The following is a 21,153-nucleotide window of genomic DNA, read 5'->3' as shown; positions in this document are numbered from 1 at the left end:
TGGGAAAGTGGAGCTGAGGTCGAAGATCAGCTATGATCTTATTGAATGGCAGAGCAGGCTCGAGGGTCCATATGGATTACTCCTGCTCTTATTTATTCTGGATCCAAGTCCAAAAAAGGAGGCAGAAAGAGTTGGCTATGCACCCTCATCTTGGAGGCAATGGATGCAATAAAATGAGGGAATGCATGTCATTGAAGAGGGGCAATGTATTTGCTCCTGCAATACAAATAAAGAAATGTTGGGGCTGAAAGAAAGGGAGCCAACATCTCAGTAGAAGTGCCGGAATGTAATCACAGGTGACATCCTCTCTGGCCACCATCAGATTATGTGGAGTCAAGGGAGGTCACCTCACTTAAATATCGTTGACAGACACCTTCACCCCTATAGCTGCCTCTTTAGCACCTACTATTGCAGAGAGGCAGGAAAAAGCATTATAGGCTGGCTGCTCTATGGGCTGCTGGTGCTTCCCCAAATTATCTATGGGGAGCTCAGCAGTCCCCATCTAATGATTAAAAAAAATAATTGTTTCCTTCCAATCGCTGCATTTCGGCTGCTGCTCTTCCGGCAGGCCCAGGAGTCCACTTCTCCCCAGCATCTAACATTGGTAACCTTGTTTGGGGGAGACAAAGGATCTCAAAGCAGAAGTAATTCCCGAGCACTTTGCCACAGCCACTATTTTATTGTTTTCATATCTTCACACTCTTCCCTTGGAAAATAGTGGAAGGATTCAGAGGCTGATTAACGGTCTGACTGGGCGCAACATGGACCGTCCTTCCTTAATCGTAACCATCTATATATCAGCCGGTGGGATGGATTGCCATAGAAAACTGGAGGGTTTGATGGACATACAATGTAGGGTGTGGGGTGTGTGGAGAGGGGAGCGGGGGCAGCACCCGTGCCCTTGCCCATCCATCGGATGTGAGTTTCTCAGCGACTCAAAATTTAGGGATGTCTTCTACCCGGGACTTTCTTGACCAGAGTTCAAACCTTGCACCTTCTGACTCGAAGGCAAGAATGCTACCACCATGCCAAAGGCTCATCCCATGGAAATTCATGACCATTGTGTCTAATTACAGCTTGTTACAAAGCCTGTGCAGTTACTTGTTTTTGCACATCATAAGCTAGGAGTTCTTAACACGTCAGTTTTTTATTGTCTGTGTCAGCTTTTTTTCAAACTGTCCGTCAGCTCTTGCTAAGTCTCTAAGTTGGCATGTACGTAATGCATTCAAAGGTTCCAAGTTTCTGACCTAGGTTAAGGCAATTTCCTGGAAGGTTAAGACAGTTTCCTTAAAGTTGTGGAAAACCAGCAGTTCAGATCATGGGGGAGGGGGAGAGTGAATCCAATCAACTACAGCCACACTGCAGTTTCCAAATACTGAAGTAGTTCCAAATATTGAAGCACACACTACCTCGTTGTACCTCACAACTTGTTAACAGGGCATATTCAGCAGATGCAGCAAGAGAATAACATTGCTTTGTCATATCATGACTGCCATTAGTAGTATTTGTAAAACACATCTTGCTTTTCTAGTTCACAAATTTCCAATCAGCAGATCTTTGAGTATGTTTTAGGGGTCAAGAAGCTTATTTCCTGCCTATGCCTGCTGTGATAAGTGAGCTCTAATTGGGTGATTTGAATTCCTGAGAGGATTGCATCACATTACTAAGCAGAAACTACTAAGTCCAAGTGTTTGAACGCTGTAATGAATAAAACCTGTAAACTGGCTTCTTCAGTTTCTTGTGCTAGAATAGTGGAGTGCACATTTAAACAAAACATTAACCTCTCCCCTCTGACATAAAATAGATTTATGAGTACGCATTATTAGCATGTTGCAAACCAAAGCCATGGAGATTGGGTTTTGGAGAATTATATTTTTCTTCCAAGCTCATTTTCTTTCAACCTTCATAGGGGCTTGAAGTAAGGCTAAATACTATGCACACTATTTACTAAGATTCATAAACTGAAGCAAAATAACCTTACTTGATAGATCCAAGATTTTAAATCCAGCATCATTCCGTCAAAAGAAGCATACAATTTCAGAATATAGATATCATTAAGTAACAATCAGAGCCAGTCAAAGCGGTGAAGCAGAATCTCCTTTTCCATGTCATGTGTAGAGAAATGGGAGGAGGGCGAAACATAACTATTCTCCAATATGAAATCTGAATCATTTAAGGCATTTGAGGTGGATACTAATCCCCACAGGATCAACATCTCAGTATAAGCAGTGGTGATAGTGCATCCCTTTGGTCATTTAATCTTTTCTGCCTTCCACCCTATCACTGACCTTCCTTTTTGTTCTTTCCTCCCCTCTTCCCTTTCCCTGTCTCTGCACTTGCTTAAAACCTGTTATATCTCTAATTTTTTCCAATTCTGATGAAAGGTCATCGACCTGACACGTTAACTCTGTTTCTCGCTCCGCAGATGCTGCCTGATCTGCTGAGTACTTCCAGCATTTTCTGTTTTTATTTCAGATTTCCAGCATCTGCCCGCCATATTTTTCTTTTGTATCCCAGTATATGTTCTGTGTTACACCTATTGGTAATCTTTACTCTTGATCACTCTAGAGTATGCAGGGTTTGGAGGAAGTTACTTAATTTTGGCTGAAATCTGCAGGCTGTTCGTTCGCTGTTATTACCCCTTTGAAACTGACCTCAACTTCAGGATTTAGTGCGTACGCATCCTAATGCAGAAATGATGAAGTTGCGGTCAATCATTCACTACTCCGACACTGGCTGCGCTGCGGGCACCACCTCCTACCCCCAGCAGGCAATCAGTATAATCAGGGAAGTTAGTGAAACTGACAAGAACTTGGGCTTTTCCGTAGTAATATTGCTGTTAAATACCCCATTAAAAGTTAGACCTTGTTGGTTAGGTATAATTGTGGTTTTAACAGTGTATTAAACGGTATGGCCCTGAAAAAGTGATTCTAATTTTGAGGAGTGTCAAATTTCCCCTTAATGATAAAAAATCTTTGCTTCGCCACTGACCGCAAATTACAGGCCATTAATGCTAGTGGGTACACAAGTGCCTGCTTAAGGGGAAGGTGTGTGCGGCTAAACAAATAATTTTTAGAAAATATTTATTTGGGGGTCCAAGCCACGACTTAGCCCTGGACCCAGATGAGTGCTCAACTTCCACCCTTAGAGTGGCTGGTCCACCTCCTTTCACTGGACAGGCTAGCTGCTGCTGTTCCTCCAGGCTAAGGATGAGGAAATTCCTGACCTGGGAATCCCCTCCTGACATCGGAAACCCTGTTTGGGGCGGACCAAACCAGACCCCGTGGAAAATGGCAGAGAAAGTTAGAACCCTCCGTGTCCAGACTTACTGTGGAGTATACCGATGGATTTTTAGCTCCTAAATCTGCAAACAACCACTACTAACATGAGATAGAATAAAAGGGGATATATGGCTTTAAGAACCAGACTGGAGTTTTGTCTGAGGGAACTGGATATTTCTGGCCTGAAAACCATCTGGAATTTGGCCAAAAGCCTGAGGAAACAATTTTTTTAGGCAGCTGGGATTCTGTAACTCCACACCAGCTCAATACCCCTCCCCCTTCCTGCATTACTCAGTCCGCTGCTCTGGACTGGGATCGTAAACCACACAGATGCTTGAAGAATATAGTTTCTAGTAACAGCAAAAAGTTCTGTGGACCAACCTGAGTACACCCTGAAATGTCCAGGTAGGTGAGTTTGTGACAACCCTTCCCTGAGGCAAGGTAATGCAAACCTTTATTTGTGAAGTTCTTTGAGTATGCTAAGCTCAGATACTGTAGATTCAGACTGAACCTTAAAAGAAAGGGAAGAAAGTAGGGGAGTTTCAGTTACATCACAATTAAGGCACAGAATAGGAAAGTTAATGCAGGCATCTACCATACAAAACTTTCTTGCAGGAGTTTTACAAGCTGTAGCTTTTGGCAGCATTAAATCAGAAAAGAACACTACTGAGTGATGTAACAGCCATGTATGAAGAGTGAAACATGCAGTTAAATTTCCATTGCAAGTCTTTTGAAATTGTTCACTTAAACTTACAATAAACAGCCATTCAGCAGATTTACAGGTCAGTGATTATTTTTTTCTAGTTTATTAGTCAGTAGTAGAATGGGAGAGCAAACAAAGGCAAGAAAAAAAGAGAAATACAGTGACAAAAATAAAAGTGCAATGGAAATGTAAAATTTATACTTATGAAGCCGCTAAACTTGATATAAAAACTAGTTTTAGAGGCAAGTTTTCTGTCTTGTAACAAATATACTATCATAGTCTTACATTCATTTTTAATTAACCCAAGCGCAGAGCTTGTGTATCAGGAACAGAGTTAGTCTGGTAACTATTGAGCCTAATGGCATCCAGTGTTATTTATAGAATGTTTCTTTTCCATTCCCTGCCAGAAAAGCCTTCAATATAGAGTCCAATTGAAAATAATGGAAATTCCTCGGGCATCTATTAATAAGGAGTTATATTAGATTTACTTAAAGTATTATTTTGTTCAGCATTGATGCAACTGTTTTGTAAAACAAAGCTTGTTAATATGATAAATGTTGAATTTTTTTCACTATGTGCATATTAATTACCTAATCTGACATACTTCATTACTGAAATGAAAATGGGAGCTGTGTAATCACAATGCTAAAGCAATGCACTTAAAACTAGAAACACAACGCCAAACACTATTCTCAATTGCCATTTGTATTTTGGCATCCTCTAAAGACCAAATTATAATGATAAATAAGATTAGCATTTATATTTCTCTGTATGTCAAAATATCTTAAAGCATCTTTACATTATGCACCTTTTAATGTGAAGTGATTTTTAAATTTTTGCCAGTATGAGGAAAAAAATTACAGCGGATCCTTTCCCTCATCATTCAAGTGTACCTACTGACAGATTAACTAATAAGTTCTTTGATAGCATTAACACAGATTTCTACTAGATAAATGTGATAGTTTTAAATTGGACAGAAGAAACAAAATAGGGAAATGTAAGAGGTGAAGTTTGAAATAAAGAGGTTATGGCATATGTCTGAGGTAAGCTAGATATGGCTGTATAGGTCTGGTACAGTAGCTGTGAGAGAATTGTAATGGTGCAACTTACGTTGATAATGACCTCAGTGTACCATCACTAATAGCAGTGTAAGCCAGGTTCAGGTACAGGAGTGAAGTACACATTTCCAACACCAGAGACACAAATTCATCCTAAATAATGGGGAAAAAATTAAATAGGTGAAAATTTTAAAGAGTACTCCAAAGTAAACATGCATACATATATGTTGCTTATGGCCCCTTTGAGTAAATCCAGTAAAGATTTGCTCTGGGTATTTTCAGATAAGAACTACTCTGGTTTCCTGCTTTGTAAGTTTCAGCTGTCACATAGAACTGATGAAAATCTGTACTACTTTCTCAACAGGACAGCTCAGATCACTAATGCTGCACACAAGTGTAAAATATCGAAGTGTCATTTGCATCATGGCATATATTATATATGTGGATTATGGTACAAAATGCTGATGTCATCTTAGTGTTTGCACTCCATTTAAGTGCTCTTTTACTTAAGGTAAATAATCTGCAAAGGGATATAGACAGGCTAAGTGAGTGGACAAAAAATTGGCAGATGGAGTATAATGTGGGAAAATGTGAGGTTGTCCATTTTGATAGGAATTTTTTTTTTTTAAATTATTATTTAAATGCGGAGAGATTACAAAATGCCATGGTACAGAGGGATCTGGGTTCCTTGTACATGCAACACAAAAAGTTAGCATGCAGGTGCAGCAAGTAATTAGGAAGGCAAATGGAATGTTGGCCTTTATTGCAAGGGGTATAGAGTATAAAAGTAGGGAAGTCCTGCTACAACTGTTAAGGCGTTGGTAAGACCACACCTGGAGTACTGCGTACAGTTTTGGCCTCCTTATTTAAGGAGGGATATATTTGCATTGGAGACAGTTCAGAGAAGGTTCACGAGGTTGATTCCCGAGATGATGGGGTTGTCATATGAAGAAAGGTTGGGCTTATACTCATTGGAGTTTAGAAGACTGAGAGGTGATCTTATTGAAACGTGTAAGATTCTGAGGGGGCTTGACAGGTTAGATGCAGAGAGGATGCTTCCCCTCGTGGGGGAATCTAGAACAAGAGGGGCATCGTTTCAGAATAAGGGGTTGCCCATTTAAAACGAAAATGAGGAGGAATTACTTCTCTCAGAGGGGCGTGAATCTTTGGAATTCTCTGCCCCAAAGAGTTGTGGAGGTTGGCTCATTGAAGGTCATTATCATCATAGGCAGTCCCTCGAAATCAAGGAAGACTTGCTTCCACTCTCAAAGTGAGTTCTCAGGTGACTGTGCAGTCCAATATGGGAATTACAGTCTCTGTCACAGGTGGGACAGACAGTCGTTTGAAGGAAAGGGTGAGTGGGGAGTCTGGTTTGCTGCACGCTCCTTCCGCTGCCTGCGCTTGTTTTCTGCATGCTGTTGGTGACGAGACTCGAGGTGCTCAGCACCCTCCCAGATGCTCTTCCTCCACTTAGGGCAGTCTTTGGCCAGGGATTCCCAGGTGTCAATGGGGATGTTACACTTTATCAAGGAGGCTTTGAGGATGTCCTTGCAACATTTCCTCTGCCCACCTGGGGATCCCTTGCCGTGCAGGAGTTCCGAGTAGAGTGCTTGCTTTGGGAGTCTTGTGTTGGGCATGCAGACAATGTGGGCCACCCAACAGAGCTGGTCGAGTGTGGTCAGTGGGGATGTTAGCCTGATTGAGAACACTGATGTTGGTGCGTCTATCTTCCCAGGGGATTTGCAGGATATTGCGGCGACATCGTTGGTGGTATTTCTCCAGCGGTTTGAGGTGTCTACTGTATATGGTCCACGTCTCTGAGCCATACAGGAGGGCGGGTATCACTACAGCCCTGTAGACCATAAGCTTGGTGCCAGATTTGGGAGCCTGACCTTCGAACACTCTCTTCCTCAGGCGACCGAAGGCTGCGCTGGTGCACTGGAGGCGGTGTTGGACCTCATCGTCGATGTCTGCCCTTGTTGATAGTAGGCTCCGAGGTATGGAAAGTGGTCCACATTGTCCAAGGCCACGCCGTGGATTTTGATGACTGGGGGGCAGTGCTGTGTGGCGGGGTCAGGTTGGTGGAGGACCTTTGAATTACGGATGTTTAGTTTAAGGCCCATGCTTTTGTACGCCTCGGTGAAGATGCTGATGATGGCTTGGAGTTCAGCCTCTGAATGTGTGCAGCCGCAAGCGTCGTCCATGTACTGTAGTTCGATGACAGAAGATGGGACAGACTTGAATCTAGCCTGGAGGCGACGAAGGTTGAACAGGTTCCCACTGTTTCTATAGTTTAGTTCCACTCCAGCAGGGAACTTGTTGAGCGTGAGATTTGAAAAGAAGGTATTTAAGTGGAAATAGACAGATTTTTGAATGATAACGGAGTCAAGGGTTATGAAGAGCGGGCGGGGAAGTGGAGTTGAGGCCAAGATCAGATCAGCCATGATCTTATTGAATGGCGGAGCAGGCTCGAGGGGCCAAATGGCCTACTCCTACTCCTATTTCTTATGTTCTTATGTTCTTATTAAGGAAACTATGTTACTTAGTTGAAAGAAATGATCGCCCTGGTACCGGTAGGAAAATGTGAATGCTATTTCCAGAGTATCGCCGGTGTTCTGTTTGTCAGCTTTTAAAATGGCTTCCAAGATTTTCCAAGGAAATAGATGATCCTACAAACATAAACAAATGATTGTAACACCATTCATTCCCAGAGAATCTCTTAATAAATAATCCAGAAGTTAAATTCATTTAGACCCGACGTCAGCCCTAGTCCCAGGTTTATAGGTTTGCAACATGCTAAAATTTAAGGAATACACAGTGGAAAAAGAAAACTGTGATTCTGACTGGCTTGATGCCTTGGCAACAATCAGTGAAAATCAAGAAGACAGATTTGTAGACACTGAGATTAGAACCAAAATGTATTTTCTCCCATCAGGTAGGGAAACCTTAGGGTTGCAGTCTTTAAGGAAATTAAGGGTGAGTTGTGATTGTTTTGACTGTGTGGTCAGCGGGTCAAGAGACATAGAATGAAGAAGAGAATAAATAAAAGATCTATAAGAGTTGAGAAACAAGGAATGGAAGGCAATCAGAGACAGAGACGTGTTGAGAAATAAAGCAAGCAAGATAAATGTAGAAGAGAAACTTGGCAAAGCAGTCTTTTGTTGGCTAATTAGACTCTAGAGCAGCACTGCAAAGGGCCACACAGAACTCCAAGCTCCAGACAGTCCAAGCTTAAAGTGAAATGTGATAATGGGTGGGAGGATGGATAATGCAGTCCCAGTGCAGCAGCTTTCAAAATGCTATCTATGCATCAGGCATTGTAGGTGCAATGGAGCAAGAGGCTGATCTTGTGGTACAATGCAAAGTCAATTCATCATAATAAATATTTGCTGCTCCTGGCACCAGTGCATGATGCATTGGGAGTGTTACTGAGTTAAGGAGCACAATATTAGGCATAACAGCTTTGAAGCTTTGTTGGTTAGCCTTAAAACAGTGCTGTGATTCAGGATGTAAATAGCTGGAGGCAGACAAGGTGTGAGGACAACCGCACTTGGTGTCACAACTTTGGAGATTTTGCATAGAAGTGAGGTTCTTTTTGAAGGGGAGGGCCACCCGAAATAAAGAGCAGCATGGATGGAGGTGTCAGAGAGAATGAATACTGTCTCATCTGTGGCCCAAACCTAGGAGCGGCTGAGGAAAAATTTGCTGGGCTATGCAAGATTGCCAAGATAAGTGCACTGACATGTGACTAACTTTTGCAATATTGCTGTACATTGAATTGGAACTGCACTTTACTTCATTCATCACCTTCACAAGAGAAAGAATGCACTACACTTTGCCAACTGCTCATCTTTTTTAATGCAAAGGAATGCTAATGTTTTCCTGGACACTGTTAACATTGCTATATCAATGTCTTGACCCTGTATCATTAAATGTTGCAAGCAACAAGCACCAAGTACACTGCCAGCACAAGGTACCCAGATGCTTTATATCCACAGACTCACAGAAGATGGCTTGGGCCTGCCTGCCTGGGTGGCATGAATCTTCTCTCACATCTTTCCAACATATGTCCTTTTTCTATTTGTTTGCAGGAGGAGGCTGCACATGACAAGAGGCAGCACATGCAAACAGGAGGAGGGTCACCAAAGCTGCAACCCTCGACTCCTATGCGGAGTGCCTTGGAGATTCTGGGAGGGAAGGATGAGATGAGAAGCCTCCCATATTCACTCATTCATCCATTCCCTCACACACAGTCTGACAGTGCAGCATTTCAGTGCAAGACATTGGAACGTCTTGTCATGTGGAACTTTGGGGAAATAATGCAGTGCTCAGCACTCGTAGCAATGATGGGCATTGGCAATAGTTCTCTGCATTACGGGCTACTGAAGGCTTGGGTTTTTTAAATATCTGTTTGTCCAGCTATAAATCCTGCCAAACTTCTCTGATAGTCAGAGTTGGAGCATCTGCTGTGTGCTAGGTGTATTGAGGTCCTAATTTCAATGTATATTAGGGGGCCTTTCTATAATGCAGCTGGAGTGTCTGATTGCCCAGGTAACGGATGCTTCAGAGGAAGTCTGCACAAAACAATTGCATTTTCCTCCTGGCTGGCCCCCTTCTTGCTTTTAGCTGGCCTCAACAGCCAATTCCTGAACATGTAATTAAGACACGCATCCGAATAATGCTTCTCTAGATGTTACCTGAGTGGTATAAGTGCATGAAGTGGCTAGCTCCTCTTGCATTGCCTGATCTAGTACGGTCACTAAACTTCTTGTGACATATGTGGGATAACGGAGTTGACACCGACTGCCTCAGCTACTTCCTTTCACTGTGTCTAGACTGTCTTTGATTGCCTCCTCTGTTCAAACACAAACAGGCCCACTTTCCACTACTTTATTTGGGCAAGCAGCATCTCCACTGCAGTCATAAAAAGTCCATTAAAAAGAGCTAACAAGGTACTGGGGGTTATTTCTAGAAATATAGGGGCCAAATTTGCCCTCCGCCTGAAATGGGACACACCTACCAATTTTTAAGGGTTCTGGGGCAGACAATCTGGAGAAATTCAGCTCTTTGAATTTTTTTTTGAATCGGGGCTGAAGTGGTGTCATCAGCGGGGTGGAAGTGCAGGCGGGGTCGGAACGGGTGTTGTCATTGGGGCAGAAATGTGGGAGTGGCCGTCACTCCAAGTCATCAGCGCGGCGCTGATGACGTCAGCACGACGCTGGCGTGCCATGGCACACTAACGCGTCACAACATCTATCCCCTTCAGTTAAAGGGGAAGGCCGCTGCGAACTCTGCAGCCAGTTTAGTGGCAAGCACTGGGCCACCAGAGGGTTTCGGCCAATCCAGAGGCCCAGTACCCAAGAGGGGGTGCCGGGCTACATGTTAGCGGCCCGGCCGAACCCGTGGCCACCACTGTCGGCCGACAATTAAAATAAAATGGCGGCCACGGCAGTGCATCCTCCTTTTTAAGGGCGGATGTGCCGCCCAGGCACAAGAAGGTTCCCAGTGGGAAAAGCTGTCAGTGACACCGACCAGCAGCCGATTTGCTCCCACGGGGCAATTCCACATGGCGCAATTTCCCGTGTGGCAATTTTCGAAAGGGGACCGCCGCCAGTCGGTATGGGATCGGCGCTTGCATGACGCGGCAGGAAAACAGGCGTGGTGGTACCATACACCGCTCCAAAAATAAAGGAGGGCAATTTACAAAATGGCGGCCCCTCCGCGCTGACCGAGCAGTGATTCTTTGAGGTGGTCACGGCTCTTATAAAAAAGGGCAATTTCAGCCCTATAGAATATTAAAAAGCAGGGAGGTCATGTTTCATTTATATAGATAGACCACATTTGGAATAACATATGCAGTTCTGGTTTCCATACTACAAAAAGGATATTGACACATGGGAGAAATTGTAGAAAAGATTTACAAAGATGTTCCAGAATTGAGAGGATGTAATTACAAGTTGTACCTCTCCAGTCCGGGACACTTTAGTCTGGAAACATCACTGGTCTGGCATCAGTCCTGGCGTGGGTGGCGTCCCGCGCTGTTCGTTGAGGTAAGCAGGCCGGGTAAGGAAAGGGAAGGGGAAGGGAAGGGAAGGCGGCTGACTGAGGTGCCGAAGCTGGGCCTGGCCCCAGGCTCTCTCTCTCCCCCCCGCCCCCCCTCCAAGCTCTCTCTATCCCCCCCTCCCTCCAGGCTCTCTCTTAACCCCTCCAGGCTCTCCCTCTCTTCCCACCGCCGCCCCTCCCCGCCCCCAGGCGCTCTCTCTCCCTCTCTCTCTCTCCCCCCCCCACCCCAGGTTCTCTCCCCCCAGGCTCTCCCTCTCTTCCCCCCACCCCCAGCGCTTTCTTCTTCCCCCCCCCCCCAGGCTCTTTCTTTCTCCCCCCCCCCCAGGCTCTCCCTCTCTTCCCCCCCCCCCCCCCACCCCCAGGTGCTCCTCTCTCTCTCTCTCTCTCTCTCCCCCCCAGGCTCTCCCTCTCCCCCCCCCAGGCTCTCTTCCCCCCCCCGCCCCCCCCCAGCTCTCTCTATTCCCCCCCCCCAGGCTCTCTCTCAACCCCCCTAGACTCTCCCTCTCTTCCCCCCCCCCCCCTCCCCAGGCACTCTCCCTCTCTCTCTCTCTCGCCCCCAGGCTCTCTCTCTCACCCACCCGCCCCCTTCTCCAAGCTCTCTCTACCTCCCCCCCCCCCCGGGCTCTCTCTCAACCCCCCCCCCCCTCCAGGCTCTCCCTCTCTTACCCCCCTCCGCAGGCGCTCTCCCTCTCTCTCTCTCTCTCCCCCCCCCCCCAGGATCTCTCTCTCTCCCCCCCAGGCTCTCTCTCTCTCCCCCCCAGGCTCTCTTCCCCCCACCCCCTCCTAGCTCTCTCTATTCCGCCCCCCCTAACCCCCCGGCTCTCTCCCACCGCCCCCCCCTCCCCCCGGCGCTCTCTTCCTCCCCCCACCCCCCAGGCTCTCTCTCTCTCTCTCTTTCTCTCCCCCCCCCCAGGCTCTCTCTCTCTCTCCCTCCGCCCCAGGCTCTCTCTCTCTCTCTCTCTCCCTCTCCTAATCGCCACCTGCCACTCAGCGGGCAGCTCGGGGCTCAGTTGAAGGCTTGCAGCTCAGCTTTCTCTCCCTGCCCCACCTCTGTACTCATATAAGGAAATTTGAGTCGGGTTTCTCTGAAAAAAGAATCGACCTGATATAATGGCCCAGAAATCCCAGTCGGCTGCTTCGCGCAGACGATCGGGTAAAAAACTTTTAAAAAATGTGCACTTACCTTATCCTGCTGCACCCACGCAAGTTCCCGGTCCTGAGGCCTCCTCTGACTGCACCCCGCAGCGTGTGCACGTCGGGACATGCGCAGGCCAAAGCTGGAGTTACATGGGTCTGGGCAGTCAATCAGGTAAAGTATGTTCTCATTCATAATAATGGGAACTCTAGAGATTGATGGACACTGTCATTATGATCATTTTTATGTGCCTGCCTGCCCTATGCTGCTGGGAACCCCAACAGTTGACAGCTATCTTGGATGGTGGGGGAGGTGGGGGGGGGGCGAGTGGAGGAAGCCAGACACCCCTAAAAAAGCCTGTTTTGTATCCCCATCAGCTTCCTGTGTAAAGGGACCAATATATATATTTTTAAACTTGTGCATTTCAAGCGTCCAGGCCTCATCCACCTTTTTGGAAGCAGTACATCTCATCTAACTTCCTGAAAACCCTTAAATCTTACGCCAGTTCTTTTATAAATCAGAGAATTGGGAATGTCCAGCCTTACCCCCACTAACACAACTGGCTTTCTAAGAGGCAAGTGGAGGCCCCTCACAAGCCCAAGCAGGAGTTATGGTATAAGTCTGGTAGAATGGCCGAGGAAATTTGACTCCAATAATTCAGACTTGTATTGTAGTTACTATTTCATCCATTTTTTTAATACACAAAGTAACAGCATAGAGCTCCCTGATGGCTCAGTGGGTGAATGTGGTATGGTAGTAGAACAGGAACGTCTCAGTTTCAATCCCTTGTCTATGCTGAATTATCTGATCGCAGCTGGGATACTGTTGGGCATTACAATTGGCTTATGTATTCCTGGATTAGATATGGGAAAAATCTGCCAAGTCCTTTTCTCTTGTTTGGTATCCAGTGTCCCCTGTTGGAAAGTGCATGTGTACAGCTATTAGCTGAATATAGGACTGAGCTAAGCTTTAATGACTGCCATGTGGTAAGATGGTGACACAATGGGGAAGATTTTAACCCCTGGCTGGTTTTGGGCACTCACAGGTTGAGTTTGAGTCCTGGAGTACTTTAACGCCCAGGCCTTATCTTTATGCTGCCAGTCAGTTGTCCAAATGGATGGAAAGCAGCAGCCAGGGCTGGAGTGAAAACTTGTGCTCCTCCTGGCTCCACAGAGGAAAGTTTTTAAACTTACCTTGGATGGCCTCTTTTCCTCCTGACAGCATCCAACCTGGTTTTGTGAGAAAGCCACAGCAGCTTCCGCGCTCCTGGGTTAAAATGCAATCAGGTTCCCATGATTTCATGGCGCTTCAATTGCATTACAACTGCTTGGGTCTGGTGGTTGCCTCAACCACTACCAAACCAGTAGCATTAACATCCAAAATTGGCGGCAACAGAGCAGGAAATAAAGCTTCTCCATTTAAATAGTTCACTCACATCATTCCCACTGAGTGGAGGGAATGTTAGAATTCCCTTTATGCATGAAGAATAACCACTTGGGCTAGATACACCTTAAGAAGTTTGAGCAAGAAGTTTTAGACTTACGGTTAAATTTGCACATTCAGATAAATTTAAATCCTGCAGATTTCGACAGTCACCTGAAATACATAATAAAGAATTATATAATACACTGAAAATGTTTATTTTCTATAAAAAAGTGTGTATAATAGCAGATCTCTCTTGATGTTACAAATGGAGAAATGGAGGATATGCTGTTTTATAACAATAGGAGTGTCTATGCCATGTAATTAATAGCATCAGGGCCTACAATCAACAACTGAACAAATTAAGATCCATTTGTGTATTGTGGGAAATTGTGCAGACTGCACATGCTTAGACTGTAGGACCTGCCTTCAGTGAACAGCGTGACTGCTCTGGGTAAACATATCAAGTTCAAACCTAGGCATTTGAGATTGTGACCTACAAGTAAAACTTTAATGAAGGTTCTAACAGAAGCACAAGAAAATTCAATGGATAAACTTAATTATGTAATAACTAATTATTTCTAGTTTTCCTTGTTTCAACTTTATTTTGTACATTAGAAATTTCTCAGAAAAAATAGCAATTGAATTTTGTTCAAAAAACATTTTGAGTGACTTAAAGGGTTTATCAAAAATCCAAAAGCACAAAGTGTTAACGTTTTGATATAGGTTATCTTCCCATCATAAATGTTAACATGTTTAGATAGAGTTTCCCATTATAAACGTTGCCATAAAAGAGCTGATTTGAATGTTTAATTCCCCAGAAGCAAAGATCAGGATAAATAGGTTGACATTCAGATTGCTATGCTTCTGAACCTTCAATGTTGCCCTGGATTTCTTGTGCTTTTCTGGGGATGTGGCACAGAGCTTGGTCTGGACCTGCAAAAGACATAGGTTCAAACAAAGTAGTTTAATGAGGCAGCTGGGGTGGGGGTGTCCCAGGCCTCCTGCTTCATTTTGCAGCTCCTGCAATGGTTGGTGTCAAAAAAAGCTGGTGATGTGGTCTGCCCACAATCCAGAGGGTTTTTTTATTCATTCATGGAATGTGGTCGTCGCTGGGAAAGCCATCATTTATTGCCACTCCCTAATTACCCTTGAGAAGATGGTGGTGAGCCGCCTTCTTGAACCACTGCAGTCCATGAGGTGAAGGTACTTCCATAGTGCTGTTAGGGAGGGAGTTCCAGAATTTAGACCAAGCAGTAATGAAGGAACGGCAGTATATTTCCAAGTCAGAATGCTGTGCGATTTGGAGGGGAACTTGCAGGTGGTGGTATTCCCATGCACCTGCTGCCCTTGTTCTTCTAGGTGGTAGAGGTTGCGGGTTTGCGAGGTTTTCATAGGATTACGTAGGATATAAGACACAGAAACAGGCCATTCGTCCAACCAGTCCATGTCGCCGTTTATGCTCCACTCGAGCCTCCACCCGTCTTTGCTCATCTAAATCTATCAGCATTACCCTCTATTCCTTTCTCCCTCATATGCTTGTCTAGCCTCCCCTTAAAAACATCTATACTATTCGCTTCAACCACTCCATGTGGTAGCAAGTTCTCAAGTGTTCCCAGCACTGATCCTTGTGGAACACCACTACCCATCTTCTGCCACTGTGAATAGCTACCTTTTACCCCTACTCTCTGCTTTCTGTCTTGAAGCTAACTAGCTATCCATTCTGCTACCTGTCCCCTGACTCCGCATTCTTTGACTTTGTTCATCAGTCTACTATTGGGTACTTTATCGAAGGCCTTTTTAAAATCTAGATAAATTACATCTACTGCATTGCCATTGTCAACTCTCTCTGTTACCTCTTCAAAAAATTCAATGAAGTTGGTCAAGCAAGTCTTTCCCTTTTAAAATCCATGCTGACTATTCGTTATTATATTTTTGGTTTCTAGATGCTCTTTTATTTTCACCTTTAGTCGGGATTCCATTATTTTTCCTACCACCAATGTTAAGCTGACTGGTCTATAATTCCCTGGATATGTTCTATCCCCCTTCTTAAATATAGGTATTACGTTAGCTATCTGCCAGTTCTCTGGCACTACACCTTTATCTAAAGAATTATTAAATATGTGTAGTAAGGCCTCTGCTATCTCATCCTTAGATTCTTTTAAAATACGTGGATGCACTCCATCCGGACCAGGGGTTTTATACTCTGAGTTTGATTAGTTTATTTAATAGATCACCTCTTTATTTTAAATGTACTTATCTTATCATCCAATGTCATATCCACCTGTTCTATCTCCCTGGTAAATACTGAAGCAAAATCATTATTTAATATTTCTGCCATCTATTGTGACCTGTGGTATTATTCTATCCCTTAATGGCCCTATTCCCATCCCAACCATACTTTTTTTATTGATGTGCCTGTAAAATATTTTACTATTTTGTTTTATGTTCTGTGCTAATTTAATTTCAGTTCCTCTTTGCTTCCTAATTGTTTTTTTAAATTTCTCTCCTATCTTTTCATGTTCTCCCTTATCATGCACTTCCCTGCTGTCTATGTACTTAATATATGTCTTTTTCCTTACCCTCAATTGTTCCCTTTTGGCTTTATTCATCCATGGAGTCTCATTAGTGTTTAGTTTGTTCTTTCCTTTTAGCGGAATATATTGTTCCTCTCTCTGTTGAACAGTTTTAACTGTTTCCCATTGCTGCTCTACATCGTTTTTTGCCAATATTGTTGCCCATTTTATTTTCCAAGTTCTATTCTCAGCTCTTCAAAATCAGCTTTTCTTCAATCTATTACCCTGGTTTTTGTCATTTTTATTTCCTTCTCAATTATCATCTTAAAGCATATTATATTACGGTCACTATTGCCTAGATGTTCCCCTACTTTTACTTCTCTTATCTGCTCTGGTACATTCCCCATTACTAGATCCAATAGCAAATCCTCCCTTGTTGGACTTTTTACATATTGGTTTAGAAAGGCAACTGTACACATTGTAGGAACTCCATTCCCTTATCCCCTTTACCTACCTCTTCTGTTTAATTAATATGTTATGTGCTGTCAAAGAAGCCATGGCGAGTTGCTGTATTGCATCTTATAGATGGTACACACTGCACTCATCCAGCCAAGTGGAGAGTATTCCATCACACTCTTGACTTATGCCTTGTAGATGGTGGTAAGGCTTAGAGGAGTCGGAAGGTGAGTCACTTGCCACAGAATACCCAGCCTCTGACCTTCTCTTGTAGCCATAGTATTTATGTAACTGGTCTAGTTAAGTTTCTGGTCAATGGCGACTCCCAGGATGTTGATAGTGGGGGATATGCTAATGATAATCCTGTTGAATGTCAAGGGGAGGTAGCTAGACTCTCTCTTGTTGGACATGATCATTGCCTAGCACTTGTGTGGCGCAAGTGTTACTTTCACTTATCAGTGCATATAGGCACAGACCACTTCATTATCTGAAGAGTTGTGAATGGAACTAAACACTGTGCAATCATCAGCAAACATCCCCACTTCTGACTTTGCGATGGAGGGAAGGTCATTGATGAAGCAGCTGAAGATGGTTGGGTCTTGCATACTGCCCTGAGGAACTCCTGCAGTACACTGGGGCTGAGATGATTGACCTCCAACAACTGCAACCATCTTCCTTTGTGCTAGATATGGCTCCAGCCAGTGGAGAGTTTTTCCCGATTTCCATTGACTTCAATTTTACTAGAGTTCCTTGATGCTGTACTCAGTGAAATGCTGCCTTGATGTCAAAGACAGCCACTCTCACCTCACCTCTAGAATTCAGTGGGCTAAAATGGTCCCTTTTGTTAAGGCCTCTGGCCACCGGTTATTGGTGAGTAAATGATATGGAACATAACATTAACTTGTTAGGTCATCCGCTTCCAAGCTGACTGCACAATTCTCATGTGGGAGGCAAAGAGTGCCTGGAAACTTATAAAGGATTTTCCTGCAGAATCCATTCCAATATAGAATCTGGAAAGAGAGGTTTTCTGCAAGTGGTTTCCTCACCAGCTAAGAAACTATACTGGCTCTTTGAATAGCAGTCACAGATCTTTACAACAGCTGTGCACAATTTCCTGACCTCAAATGATAATGAGCTCATATTGGTATAATTTCCTGGGACTTTTGCATTGTAAAACATAGATGCGCCTTTACAATGCTGCAAGTCTATAGGAAATTCTGGACCAATAATTTATATTAACAAAATACAGCAACTTTTAACAAAATCTTTCATTAGATACCAAATGAATATTTTTCATTTTGGCTTCTAGAGTCTAACATTTTCATTAGTAAGTATATTACTAATATAATATTTTGGGGTAGAAGTTGGATCTCATTGTACCAATTTTCCAGGTGGAAAAAGGGGTACCAGAGGTCGAATTTAAGGAGCCAACGTCCCGTTCCCGAACAGCATCAGAAACATGTCCAATGCCAGTTTGGTTCGGGTGCTCTAGAGGCGTCCCTGCCGCCAGTCTGATATGGGCATTAGGCCCCTTGTATATGCTGATGAGGGACTTAATGACCCCTTCCTGAAATTGGGCTGCCTTGAACAGAGCAGGCACTAGGCCTGCTCCACTCAGCTTTTCCAGGAGTAGATGTGGCACAACAAAAGGATGCTACCAGAATGTTTTGGATTTCTTGAAGTCAATAGAAAAGCGTAAAACTGACTGTCGCTTTGCTATTGCCCATTTTGCCCTATTGCCCAAGATGATAATTTCACCCGTTTTTCTCAATGTATTGATGAGCATATGATGCTTCATAATTTTTCGTGTTGTGTAATCTGTATTTCTGACACATTTTGAAATTCAGTGCATTTCTACATTGCTGTAATGATTGTAACTGTATTTTTTCTCCTTTTACAGACTGTCTTGCATGGAACAACTGGTTTAAATCAGTCCAAAACCCAAATCACCAGGCGATTTTAGCTCTCAAATTTCATTGGATTCTTGTATATTACCAAGTCATCACTGAGTACTGGGAACATCTGGATGTCAGGATGCAAATGGTTAGGATTATTTTGTTGCTACTTCTTTGTAGAGCAGCAGAGTTCATGAAAACAAGGAATGGCAGGCACAGAAACAGAATGAGGAACTGTGGCAAGAATTGCCTCAGAAGAAGATCCACTGATATCAACAGATTTAATGAGTTCCTGAGTAGCATATGCAGTGAGAGTCTATACAACAATGAGAAACTAGTGACTTGTCAAGATAAGCAACTCATTACAATTCCTCCTAAATTTCCAGAGGATGTTGTTCATTTACAATTAGCAGGAAATAAGATCACAATGTTAAAGAACTCAATGTTTTCAAAATTAAAGAATTTGAAGAGCCTCGACTTACAACGAAATGTCATAGCAAATATAGAACCAGGTGCTTTTGAGGGGTTGGATGAACTCACTATTTTATTACTTCAACATAATCAATTACAATTTATGTCAGAGGAGGTTTTTATTCCTATTCCTAAACTAAATTACCTGCGTATCTATGGCAACCCCTGGAATTGTAATTGTAAACTAGACGAAATGATCAGGAAGCTGCAGATCCCTGGCCAACAAAATCTAGGCAACCTGGCCAAATGTAAAGTTCCAGAAAGACTTGCCGGTCATAAGTTGAAGACAATCAATGTGAACTTTCTCTGCCCTAATGATGAGGGTGAACGCAAACCAGGCGAGGTTGTGAGCCTGCCACTTATCCTGAAAGTTGATTCCACAAAATGCAATATCTACCTTTTCCCAAAGTCAAGAATAGATTGTCAAAATAAAGGTGAGTATGACTGCCAAATTATAAACAGTATTGTGCTGAACTGTCAGCACTTCATTTGTGACTTAATAGTGGGTTTACAATACAATGCCAGCTCTTAAGACAATGTAACTGAATCTTGGTATCTTCCAGAAGTCTGTCTTACAATGACATAAAACTATTCTTTATCATGCACTTCTGGAACTACTCCAACCTTATGTTTGTTCTTTTTCATTAGTAACACATCCAATAAACAAATGTTCAAGAACTGCATGTTTATAAAGTGAATAACCACAAAATAAAACCTTGTCATTTAGTTAGGATTTACTTGAGTAACTCTCCAAGTTGAAAAACCTAAGGGGGAAAAATTCGGGAGCGCCGCTGAAAAAATTAGCACCAGGCGTGAATGATTATCAGCTTTCTGTAAATTCGATGTTAGCTCTCTAGGAAGGAAGTGGAGCACTTGCTTCCTTCCTGGAGTGCTAAAGAACGCAAGCGAGATGGTGGTGGTGCAGGACTGCACAATGTCCCGTGCTGCGCTGCCGAAATCCAAGGCTCCTTCCCATCCTTAAAGTGAAGGGCTATCGCTGCAGGCTCTGCATTCGGGCAAGTTAGCTGGTCCGCCACAGCAGCTATGATCCGGCCCAATCAGCCCCATGCACTCCAAGAGTAATGGGAAAAATTGAAATAACACATTGCAAAACTTTTATACTTACCATGGCATCATCCCCTTTAACTTGCACCCCCGAAGCACCCAGCCTTCCGAACAATGCCTCCTGCAGCTGTCGATGTTTTCGCCCGGCGATGCTGCAGGAGGCGGAACGAAGTTCGGGTCCAGGTCACTACCGGGGGAATGTGCACGGCAATGACGTCATGATCTCCAGGCGTAGGAGATCGTGGCGCAAGATCTTACTGCCACCGCAAATCTCTCAGTCAAATTAGCGGGAGTCATTTATCTCGCCGCGTCTGGTCGGTAATTCGTTGGCACCCTGTTATCGCCCTCTGGAGGCTATAACAAGAGTTGCTAAGGAGGCTATTTTTTTTGTTTCCAAATTATGTTGTTTTTTTTTCACATTTTAGTGAAGGTTTTGCAAACAAATAACTTGAGATATGTATCTATATAGATTATGATGTTAAACTAAAAATCTTTTCTTAGATTTATACAGTGCATGTTATTTTGATGAATTTGATAATATTACATTGGCCCAGTCATCAGCTGGTTTCCTGAAAGGGGCCATGGCCAACTTTAATTTGACAATTATGCTGTCAGTGTTCTACTGCATTGAGGTGCTGCAGACACTGACAAGCACTGAATCAACACAATCTGGTTGCACATTGCAGAGGAGGTCACAAGCAGGGATGTGGTCAGGGGGACCTGGGTGCAGTGCTGCAAACGTTTCAATTATATCAGTAGATCACGAAATGTTAGTACAAAGCCATACTCAACCTCATCCTGCTGTGCCTCTTAGCACATCTCCATCACTCTACCCTCTTTCCCCTACTCCTGCACATCCTTACTCACACCAACTTACCTTATATCTCTACCCATCCCTCTCTATCTAGATTGTCACATCCCCATCTCACTAGCCACCCCTCACACTCATCCTCATCCAAAAACAATTATACCAACTAATAACACACGAGGGTAGACACTTGGGTGTTTTATCCAATGTTCACGTAAAGTTTCTGTTACTGTGCTGGCAAACATTGAAACCTTTATTTTCAATAATTTGCGCTTTTGGA

General features: G+C 43.7%; 2 protein-coding genes across 5 annotated transcripts in view; one reads left to right on the top strand and one right to left on the bottom strand.

The window, feature by feature from the left end:
- The window catches only part of fbxl13 (F-box and leucine-rich repeat protein 13), a 491,421-nt gene that overhangs the window by 172,725 nt on the left and 297,543 nt on the right, over positions 1-21,153 (bottom strand). For 3 of the 4 annotated variants that reach the window (XM_070897338.1, XM_070897339.1, XM_070897340.1), the window contains exons 11-13: positions 13,784-13,836; positions 5,095-5,195; positions 3,663-3,792 (exon numbers count right to left, since the gene is read on the bottom strand). In XM_070897338.1, the coding sequence (XP_070753439.1) occupies positions 3,663-3,792; positions 5,095-5,195; positions 13,784-13,836 (284 nt within the window). The remainder of the gene's footprint in view (positions 1-3,662; positions 3,793-5,094; positions 5,196-13,783; positions 13,837-21,153) is intronic. The other variant, XM_070897341.1, reaches the window with a different exon arrangement.
- Positions 18,581-21,153, top strand: part of lrrc17 (leucine rich repeat containing 17) — a 56,226-nt gene continuing 53,653 nt past the window's right edge. Inside the window, exon 1 of the mRNA XM_070896625.1 lies at positions 18,581-19,434. Within this exon, the coding sequence (XP_070752726.1) occupies positions 18,669-19,434 (766 nt within the window). The 5' untranslated portion in view covers positions 18,581-18,668. The remainder of the gene's footprint in view (positions 19,435-21,153) is intronic.

Source organism: Pristiophorus japonicus, chromosome 13, assembly GCF_044704955.1.
Source record: "Pristiophorus japonicus isolate sPriJap1 chromosome 13, sPriJap1.hap1, whole genome shotgun sequence".
NCBI classification, from domain to species: Eukaryota; Metazoa; Chordata; class Chondrichthyes; family Pristiophoridae; genus Pristiophorus; species Pristiophorus japonicus.
The sequence above is the reverse complement of the archived record's forward strand: the minus strand, read 5'-3'. Positions and strand labels throughout refer to the sequence as shown.